General features: G+C 38.7%; 1 protein-coding gene across 1 annotated transcript; it reads right to left on the bottom strand.

Annotated features, from left to right (window-relative positions):
- Positions 1–2,178: 2,178 nt before the first annotated feature.
- On the bottom strand, positions 2,179–10,427 carry LOC112275241 (uncharacterized). The gene is made up of 17 exons (XM_024505440.3): positions 10,174–10,427; positions 9,638–9,809; positions 9,118–9,471; positions 8,839–8,928; positions 8,111–8,638; positions 7,816–7,923; positions 7,375–7,565; positions 6,855–6,987; positions 6,301–6,613; positions 5,739–6,187; positions 5,430–5,609; positions 5,169–5,327; positions 4,966–5,040; positions 4,330–4,611; positions 3,912–4,142; positions 3,204–3,663; positions 2,179–2,928 (listed from the first exon to the last, which is right to left on the bottom strand). The coding sequence occupies exons 1-17, from the start codon at positions 10,353–10,355 to the stop codon at positions 2,738–2,740; spliced, it is 4,098 nt and encodes a 1,365-aa protein (XP_024361208.1). The 5' UTR covers positions 10,356–10,427; the 3' UTR covers positions 2,179–2,737.
- Between the last annotated feature and the right edge of the window lie 598 nt (positions 10,428–11,025).

Raw genomic sequence — 11,025 nt, 5'->3', positions numbered from 1 at the left:
AAAGATGATTAATGAAGATTACATTCCATCTTCTATCTTTTATTGTAATTTTTTTGTATTATTGGTACTAATAAGATGAAAAATCAATAGCCAACAAATTCAATCCAAAAGCTATCGTTTGCTAACTTACTAGACAAGATATTACAATCGTCATAGCCCTCAAGATAATATAATAGAAATGAAGATCTTCAAGAATAATATGTTTTTTAAATAGATGGTGAGATACAACGTATTTGATATCACAATCTTAAAAGAGATTCCCAATGTTTGGTGATTTTATTAAAAGTAAGAGCAACTTCTAATGGTCTTACAAATGTTTTGTTTGAAAAAAGTTATAAAGACCTCAATAATGATTAAATATAATGGTGGTCTTCCTACTTTAGAATAGAACATTATTAATTGCTAAAAGAATCTATAAACTACCTTCAAAAAAATAAAGACTAGAGTATATAGCAAATATAATTTGTTATATTTTTGGACTTTATTAACATGTAATTATTGCTCCTTGTGAAACTTGTCCTTAGAAGGGAGATAATGTCATGAACATATATATTTATAATAATAATTACCTAAATAATATGAATAGATAGAAATAAGTGAAAGTAGATTAATTTAATAATAGCTTTTAGAAAAGCTTCATAGAAACTTTATAGATGTGATTGTACTTTTATACATGTCTATAGGTGATTAGAAGGTTGAATACTTGGCCAACACATTAGCCATGTATTGTACATATTGGTAGTTTGTAGTATAAGCTAACCATGTATTGCATATATTGATAGTTTGTAGTATAAGCTCACCATGCGACACACATATAAGAAACTTCCTTCATAAGTTAAGACATGCATGTTATAAATTGAACACATATCGAAGGTCCTATAAAATGTCACTAAGTAATTGTAATAGGATATAGATAAGATAATTGTATAGATAGTTAGAATCATGGAAGTTTCTAGAATTGGAATTAGGTTAGTGGACTAAGTAGGACCTATCGTGGAACATTCTAAAAAGAGTTTAGGATAGTTATTTAGATGGAACCCACCATAGAACCTTTTAGAAAAGGATTTTGAAGAGGTTATCTAGATGGAGCCTACCACCTAAGAACATTCTAAAAAGTCTAGGGTGGTAGAAGAAGGTATAAATAGGACTGATCAAGATCTTTTGGAGCATCTAATCAAGTATGGCTTTGTATCCTTTCTCTTAGTAAAATTTGGTTTTGCATCTTCATGTTCAGTTTTGTTTTGTTTCCATTTGTTCAATTTTGTCTTTCATATCCTATTCTATTTAGATCTTTTCAATTTTATTCTAATTTGTTTTGTCCTATATTGTGATGAAACTTTATATTATTGTGGATTAAGAGGATCTTAGGTTTTTGAGATAGCCTGATCCTATCTCAGTAGCTCTTAGTTAGTTAGTATATATGGAGACAAGAATGAAGCTTTCTTCACTTTTATCAACTTCTTTCTTGCTTTTAATTCAATTTCAAGAGTTTCTAATTTTCTTATTTTTTAGTAATAGCTATTTTAGTTTCTTTTGAATATACATATTTACTTATTTCTTTTTTATCATCCTTCTTTGAAAAAAGTTTCACTTTTTTATTTTCATTTATTAAATTCTTGATAATTGTATACATTTTTTATTATATTATATTTGATATTTTTTTATTAAAGTTGTTCATTGCAAAAATATTATTAAAAACTTAGATAATAAATTTCTAATTATTATATTCAAAATAAAACCAATTTTTGTACTATATATATATATATATATATATATATATATAAGATATTATTAGTGCAACCACAATTTGCCATACATCACATGCCTTTTCAATTTTTTCTATTATTACTACAATTTTTTTTTAAGAATATTTAATTATTATTTTTTATTAAAATTTTATATAATTTTAAAAATACAAAATATAAACAATTATTTTAAAAATATATATCAAATAGGTGACGAATTGTGATCACACCCACAAAACCTATGGGGACATAAGGTGGATTGCAAATTGTGGTGGCATTTGCAATACCCAATATGTATATTCATGTATACACTTTAAAGCTGAACCTTTGTATTTATATATGCTACATACAAGACCCCTAGTTAATTAATATAAACTAGAATCACTATCTAATAAGGATTTCACTGGACTCAAAATTGAACCGGTCAATATCGAACATGTAACTAACATTTTCAGTGAGTTTTCTGAACATTTCTTTAAAAAAATTACATGTTGAAATGTATGCCCAAAAGGACTCCATTTACTTGAAAACATTTTTGGTTTTACCCTGTAGAAACGGGGATCGGAATTGAAAGAAATGGAAAAGGACGTGATATCTAAGAAGACGGGACTAACAGATCCAGTTTAACAGACGTAGTGGGATTTTAGTGTCGCGTAAGATGCGAGGGGGGGGGGAGTGGGTGGGAGCAGGATAGAAGAAGGGTGAGGGAGCAATGCATGTACACAAAGGGTTACGGCTCAGAGAGTACAGAGATGGCTTTGATAACCAAAGAGGTCTTGCAGTTGACATACGGGACCACGAAAAGGACGGAAAATTCTATAAAAGGTCAAGCCGTGTTCACGTCAATGAAACCTCTTCACAATGTTCCAACTATACAGATGAGACGCAAGATATTCAGGTATCTCCTCGAGGCAGAGCAAATTGGAAACTTCTGGTCAACTGGTGCTACAACGAGAAACCATTTACCAGTTAGCTGTAAAAATCCTGAGTTACTATGGGTTTTTGTAAGATGACACCAGCTTGGTAAGCAGTTCATCTGCAGCTTTCCTGTCGACCGAGGAGTCGCCATTGTGACTAGTATATTGTACCCAAAATGCATCCTTTGGGGAAACCAATGGGGGAAAGACGTGTACGAAAGTGGGAAATTCATCACCTGGGGATGGTAGACCTTGACTGCGTCCATCTGCAACGCAAATCTTTGTAAGCTACACGTATAGAATTTCTTGAAGCTTCTCTAGATACCAGCGACTTTCTAGGCATAAGCAATAACAATCTGGTCAAGTGGACTCAGCATAAATATAATACACTCGCCAAATCAACAATAATATAACGATATGGAATTATCGCTTCTCAATAACAAAGGGTAGGCGAGTTGAGTCGTACGAGATGCAAATCTATTTAGAAGGAATCAGAATAACGTATTAGGAATGTTGAGTTCCAGAAGGTGAAAAGTCGTACCGTAAACAAGATCTGCCACAATAAGCCAAACCAGGTCGGAGTCTAGGTTTGAAAGAGCAACAAGGGTTTCCGCTGCTGCTGCTCGCAGGGCCTTTACTTTACAGGCCAGGACCACAATCCACGACACAATTGGCTTGTATGAACTTTCAAGTGCGCTCGCGCTCTTATGATCCCCTGCAATGACCCCTATACACTTCAGCACTGCTTGCTGGACTTTCAATACAGCCGCTGGTGATATTCCGTTTTCCTGCATCTCTTTCCCTTGATTCCTCAGCAGCAGCAATTCTTTACTAGACTTGGGTCTTAAGGCATCAGAAGGACGATTTGTATACAAGGAAGGTCCTTCACGGAGAAGTTTTAACAAAAATGGAAGGGCATCCTTAGCTATGCGGCGGGTGAAGAATTGACCGCCACAGATGGTAATAAGACTAGACATAACTTCCAATACTCGCACGAGGACCTGAAAACGCAAATAGTTCAGTGAATTAGGAAACTTATGACAAATCCAGTGAGACAAGCGCTTCTGAGAGAAACTTGTACAAGGTTGTAGATACCGTGCACTTGAGTTATTAACTCTTCATCGAGGGAATGTTCAAGGCAGCATACTTTGAAACATATTCTTTCTTTAAAATATCTTTAAAAATATATAAGACAAATAACCCCTCGAAGCAAATATTTCAAGTCAATGAAAGGGACAAAGACTTATACCGCGGGCTGGGTATGACGAAGGCAAGGAACTAGTTGTGGCCACATTTGATTCATACTCGGTAAGAGTAAATTATTTCGATTACTCGATTCATCATGCGCACCAAAAGGCTCTGCAGCATCTGGGTCATCAAATTCACTCGTAGCGGCCTTGAGAAAGGCTTCAACTGCAGTACGCTGGACTTGTAGGTAGGGAAACGTTGCTTCCATGTCTGCCAGTCCCGCTATTCCATCCTGCATGTAACTTAAGATCAAGCTTCCCATCCATAACCTTCAATAATGTATGTTGTTGGTCACTTAATTCACATCTAAGTTGCATATTCGATAAGATACTGACTCTTATTCTAAGCTAGAAGTTGCAACTTAAGAGCTCATTCTCTAAGTCCATTCATCTGCAATGCATCACCACAATTCCACCCACCTCAATTACACCTAGCACAGTAAGGCACGTTTGACTATCTTGAGAAGCCAACAAAGGCGCACATGCATGGAGACAGGATGTGCCGACTGACGCCACCGATTTGCGACGTCTCTCTCTATCCTGAATTTCAGAAATCATTTGTTCAATGAGCGTTTGCCCTGCCTCAGAATGCACATCCACTTCTTCTGCCAAGGTAGCTTTCACTTCGTCGGCAGTTCTCATGGCTTCGGATAACATAGCACGACCTTCGACTCGTGCTGCTTTGACAATCTCACGAAGTGCCTGAAACATGATTGCAATGTATTAATAGTTGTGTGTTTAACAGAACCAATCATGTAGAAGAGCACCCTGTATGCACTGCCCAACATCATATAATTCAAGATATTGACTTCTCACCTACGTAATTTACTTCAAATAATCTGACGCCAGTACGCACAAACAATAATTTAGAAAGCTTCCTTGCTAGGTAGCACAATCCTGGTCAAGAGGAAAATTAACTACTGACATTTGAAACAGTTAAACGACTACGACTCAAAAGATACATCAGATATGTGCCGTTACAATTTTGTATAAAGGGTCTGTAGAGCACCAGGTAGAATAGAGTTTACAACATTCAAAAGAAGATGAAGAACATACCCGTAGGAGCGGCATTGTATACTGCGGATGCCTATTTCTTGCTGGAATTTCTAGTTCCAAAACAATACCTTGCATCTGCAATTGTAGTACAAACAAAAATTAATGGTCAAATATGTTCTCAATGAACTGATACTGAAGCTGATCAGAAAATGCAACCTAAATAGAACGTTAAGAACCGAGTAAGACAAGGTTGGAAGTCATACAGGTTCCTCCAGAAGGGGTAGTAGGTGTGGGGCAGCGCCAGTGTGTCTAAGAATAGCTGCCAAGAGAGACGGGGCATGCGGATGCAGTTCAAGATGCCGGAGCTGCCTACATAAAGAGTCAACCACATAGTCTGCATTCTGAATCACCAACTCTTTGACCTGCATTTGGATAAAAGTCTTATCAGAAACCAACAAAATGGCATTTGATAATTCGAAATTGGCATAACGTAGAAGAATCATTCCCGCAGAAGTATCACTTACCGATAGGTATCCACTATGGTAGCAAATGGTTCGCAGTGCAAGATCCGCTGCATAGCTAACATTACTATTAGTTGAGGCAAGCTTTTCCAGTAATGGATACAACACAAGAGCCAGGTATCCTTCATCCTCGAATGTTTTTCCAAGGGATTGACCAAAAACACCAATCCCTTCCACAAGAACCTGTATCAAGAATAACTCAAAAGGATGAGGACATTTTCTACATGATAGCACCAAAACAAAATCCTACTCCACAAGCCCACGTCAGAAAAGCACAGAAAAAATAAGCGTGACAAGATCAATTTCACCAACCTGCTGGAGCATGGCATTGTCTTGAAGAACATGCAAAATTGCCATGTCAACCATGGAGGAACCACGATCAGAAAATGCTGCAGAATCTACCGGAAGGTCCCATAATTCGGGTACGAGATAATCATGCAATATGCTGCCCACGCATTCCGATATGCGGGCCTTAACTTCAATGTCATTCTCAAACTTCCATTTTTCAAAACCACATGCTTCTTTGGAAGTTCGACCTCCAAAGAGACTAACAAGTTCATGACTCCAGACCCCTGAGGCACCACAGACAAGTTCATTGAGAACACAAGCTGATACAGCGGATGCACGTTGTGGTTGACCAAAGCCAAAGTCTACGCTCTGATATGTTCGTTCCTGCTGTTGGCTGAGCTCATCTGCCCCTTGTTGTAAAATTCCCAAGAGGGCCTCCACCACACGCACTAAGGCAGGATCCCCAGGTCTACCTACACATAAAAATCATTTAACTTATCTTTTAGTAATAAGGATGTATTCATGTGCGCAAGCTGTAAGTAATTAACAATGTAAACAGCAGTCAATAATCAAATAATCAGTTTACCAGAGCCAGCAGCTCGACCAACAAGCCTGATGATGCTTGCAAGAGCTTTGAACACCCTTTGAGAATTCTGGGAAAGCCATGGTGGCATACGTGGCAAGAGGTGCGCTGGTGCCACTTCTTCCGGCTTTTGCTCTTTTTGCTTCTGTGATGTATCTAGCTGTTCATCCTCGATGCCTATCGTAGGAATGGATATGGCCAAAAGGGCTGGAGATTTTGGTACAGTGCTCAAAACGCTCAGGTCGATGGGTCCAGCGAATGCAGAGGAAAAGCTCAAACATTGCAACATAATGTTTACAAACCTTTGACAAGATTCCTGTGAGAATCATTTTGAAATAATCACTCGTCAAAATTTGAAGAAGCGAAAAAATTACGCGACAATCCAGAGTCAACGTAGGTTGTGTCAACTTATGAGGAAGACAACCACTCTTTTCCTTGTTCTTAAGTATTTCAATGCCATGAAAAAAGCAGTTACTGTGCACAGTAATTCTACACTCACAAAGATTTAGCACCCACAGTGTCTGGAATAATCAGTGTAATAGGATGGAAATTCTCACCAAAGATTCAAGGAAAGATGAGCAAAGTGCTTCAGGCCCAACAAAATAGAGGGCGGCAGCTAACCGCCGTGCGTGCAGAACTGCTAAAGTCTCGTTTCCTGAAAACACTGCTTGAGGAAGCCTCTCCAGCAATCTTGCAGGACAGGAAATCTCATCACATTAGTGAATACAAGTTTCACGCGGTTTCATATAGATCCTAAATCCAAGAGAGGCTGTCTAGAAAAAAAAATGATGAAATTATGGCTGATTGTTGTGGACTTTAAGACATTTCTTCCAAGAAGAATCAATCAAAAAACAGACTCCAAGTGCAACCACAGTACATTCAAGAATAACTATAGAACTAAATTGTAAAAGATGTTTGCAAAGCGTATAATGCATATTCTAATAAATCCAAAGAATCTAACTGGATATACGACGTTGAATGAGCCTTACCCACTGCCTTCCTAATAGTTAGCATTGTCCTCAAGTTAGATGCTTTTTCAAATGTCCAAAATTTCCATCCATGCAGAGAAAAGCATACCTCTGCATAAGATTCAAGATAGCCTGTTTCTGGATCTTCGACCTGCGTATGCACCGAGACCGATGCATTGATTCCCCTTGTTTTTCCCGACTACATAGAGCCACATCGACAGACAAGAGATGCACGAGACTTGAACTCGCTGCTGATGCAACATGTTGCCAATCATCACAAGCTAACGCCAACAGGCACTCCTATAGCATGCAGCGGTGCTCTCATGTAAGGTTCCAGAATCATCGTAGTTCAACGATACCAGCAATCAGATGTATGGACATATGCAGGCTCACTAGGGACTAATTTACAAAGTATCTAGTCTCAGGCTAAGTTGCAGCATGATGGGGACAACTCAACTTCTCAAGTTATTGCAGTGAAGAGGAAAAATGTGGATATTGACCCGCTATCAAAAGAATATTTGTACTTTTGGAGAAAAAACATTCATCTTACCAGAAACAATGAAGTGCACCTCTCAAGAGTGACACCACAAGAAAAAAGAAGCACTGCAGCAGATTCCTCAACTGCTAATCTCACCGCCGAAGAAGGATGCGCACATAGCTATATATTCAACAACCAACAACAATGAAAAATAAACATGACTGCCCAATAAGATGTACCACAGACAAGTGCAAAATCTGTGCGCTGCAGATTTTCAAATGACGACACAAAAAGAAATTTCGATACTTGCGGGACACATAAGCAATACCCAAGAAGATATCAAAATATCAAGATGATGATCGCTTACCAAAGGTAGGTTCACAGACATCATAGATTCTAAACGCGCAGTAGTCGATTCTAACCATTTTCGATCACGATCCAACCGAAGTGGCAAGCCCTGTGTTGGTTCTCCTGCTTTGGTTACTTCCTTATTATCATGGGCACTACCACCAACTCGTAAAGTATTCTCCTTGGAATCCCCATGCACATTTACCTTCAGAGATTCCCCGGCTCTTTCTGTATCCTCTTTGAGTAGTACCTGGAGATTTTCAAGAGCTGTCTCCACTTGATCAATACTGGGATCTGAATCACTAGACCCAGGGTCCATCTCTGAAAGGCAGGCCCAGTTGCGGGAATCTGCTAATACCAGTACAAGCGCTTCCGCTAATCCTCTTACACTTTCTTCTAAAGCTCCAGTGCTTCCTGCTGCCCCCACAGATTTGTAAGTTGCTGTTAACACAGACCGTGTGCTTGTGACCATGGAACTGCGTATTGCTTTCGTCAGGCCACTCACCACCCCTGGAAGAAAAAATGCCAGAGCGTCTGCATTACCAACCTGCAGTAGAGTCAATTCACTCACTAAGAACAACCCCTTGATAGACCTTCTCAAGGACACATGCGGCATAGAGCAATATCAAGATGTCAATCTACAGATTTGTCAGAAACTCTACAAAAGATGAGATTCCCAAGAATGACCACACGGAGTATGAAAAATGCAATTAATAAATGATATGAAGAGTGAAGCGCAAACTACACCTTTAAAAGAATAACGCGAAGCGTTGATAGAGCATCCTCTCGCAGTTTACCATTACCGATACCCCCTAGTGTTGCCTCTGTATCCGCAATCTGGAATACAATAGTCCGTTAACATAGTTGTCAATCAGTGAGAAGAAAGACATAATAATTCGCTCATTTGTAAGGAAACAGCACAAGCTTTCAATAGATCAAATTGCTGTTTCCAATGAAACAGAATTTTGTGACTGAATTGAGGATACAAGAGCCAATTGTAAATAATCTAACCAAGGTCCAACACACCTGCAGAAGTAAAGACAGAAGATGTCCTATTGCAGGAGCCATGTCAAGCGATTGTAGATAGCCTAACGGGCAAACTTCTGGTGCCACATAATCAACTGGTGTAAGCTCTTCATCAGCGGTATATTCTTCTTGTGCAGGGTGAGTGTACGATTCGTACGGATCTCCTGAGTCTTGCTTCAACATGTCAAATACTGACGGAAGAACATATTTACAGCTGCAAGAGGAGGATTTACATGGTTGCAAAGCCTGGAAGACAGACCGTAAGCACAAAACTGTACCGTGCCGAAACTCCTCTGAGGCCTCTGCTGGAGACATCATGGCAGCTCCCGTCAACTTGCGAAGCAAAGTGGTCAACTGTGGGAACAAACAAACAGGCTTGTAAAAATTAAAAGTAATGAAAAACCATACGCAACAATGTGAACAGTTAAAGATCCTGAATCCGCACACTAATTCTAAACTGCAAATACAAAACTTCTATACTAATACAAACTAATCAATCAACAAGGCATACGAATTGCACCTGCGCTACTGCTTCGCAAGGGCACTTCTCCAGCACCGTCGTCAAGCAGACTACCGCTCTCTCGGCCACCTTGTCGCCTACATGTAGGCGCGTGTACTCTTTTTGTGCAACTTTGTTCGCTCGGCATGCAACAGCCGCATCCAGAAGTAGCAAGATAGGAAACAACAGATAGCTGTAATTCACAACAGTAAACAATGTCAAATCAACAAGGCGATCGCAAAATTAATAAACATTTCAAGTGAAGGGCAATCCCTTCACGCTAGCAATCAGGCATTATTTACAAAGACTAATCCAAACCTTCTTCAAGTGCAACATGCTGCAAATGAAAAAACCCTGTCAAATCGATTCTCGTCAAATGCAATGGAGAAGGTCCAATTTCCATGTTTCCCTTGAAGAAAACCCTCCACTAATTAACTACTCCTACTCGACGTATTAACTTAGGAGGGAAACAGCAAATTCGGCAAGCCAATGTTGAAACAGAAAACCTACAAAAACATCCTCGAAGGCAGCAAGAGTCAGTCTAATGATATGCTTACTCCAAGCATGGTTGAAGACCGAGAGCGGGCTCTTTGGTGATAACCGCTTGCAGGGCGATCAACGCCTGCGAACACTCATCGGGACGAGTGGTGACCTTCGCCAGGAGATCGGTACAGTGAGGGCGAAGACGAGCGAAGGTACGCATTGCGGCTTGCTTGGGAAGCTCGTCGTCGTCGTCCATGGCTTTGCAGTCGGAGCTTGCGAGTGAGGAATCGCTCAACAAAAACCCTTCCAAAGCCTGCGTGAGGGCGTGTCTCTTCTCCTCTCCAAAGCGCAACAGGCTAACGAATGGAGGGTGGACTGGCGACCGTGAGGCGCCGACTGAGGCTCCTACCTTTTCTTTCTACGTTTTCTTTTTCTTTTTCTTTTTCAACTTAATAATAACGCTATCAAGGGGTTTGATCATTTATTATGAGCACAAAAATTTATGTTATCAAGTGACTTGAGCTTTTATAAAATTTATTGGAACATGATTTTGGCTTTCTAGATAACAAATACTACACTTTTTTCATGTAAGCAACAAGGTTTGTAAAAAATATTTCTTATACATGTTTATCTTGTATAAAAGATGAAGTTTTACCTTTAGATTAATGATATTTTTTCTTTTCGAACTTAATCAATCAAGTTTGTATTTAATTGTTTCAACATGCCTCAGCTATGTTTCTTTTTTTTTTCTTTATATAAAACTTTCATTCTTAAAACTCTTCTTTTTCAATGTTTTATAATAATTTTAATTGAAATATTATTTTTCCATCTATTAAGAATATTTATATATTCCAAAAATTAGATACAATTAAGTATTGTTAGAGAAGAGGATATCAACTAAAAATTATATAAATTAATCTTAGAAA

This window comes from Physcomitrium patens, chromosome 22, assembly GCF_059467195.1.
Source record: "Physcomitrium patens ecotype Gransden chromosome 22, ASM5946719v1, whole genome shotgun sequence".
Classification (NCBI taxonomy): Eukaryota; Viridiplantae; Streptophyta; class Bryopsida; order Funariales; family Funariaceae; genus Physcomitrium; species Physcomitrium patens.
This window is presented reverse-complemented; position numbering and strand designations above follow the sequence as displayed.

Excerpts from the sequence above, each read along its gene's own strand:
- LOC112275241 (XM_024505440.3), bottom strand. The coding sequence starts at position 10,355 with ATGGACGACGACGACGAGCTTCCCAAGCAAGCCGCAATGCGTACCTTC. Across the intron at positions 8,929-9,117 it reads TTCTGTCTTTACTTCTGCAG|ATTGCGGATACAGAGGCAAC; the intron begins GTGTGTTGGACC and ends ATTGTATTCCAG. Across the intron at positions 6,988-7,374 it reads ATCTTGAATCTTATGCAGAG|ATTGCTGGAGAGGCTTCCTC; the intron begins GTATGCTTTTCT and ends CTGTCCTGCAAG.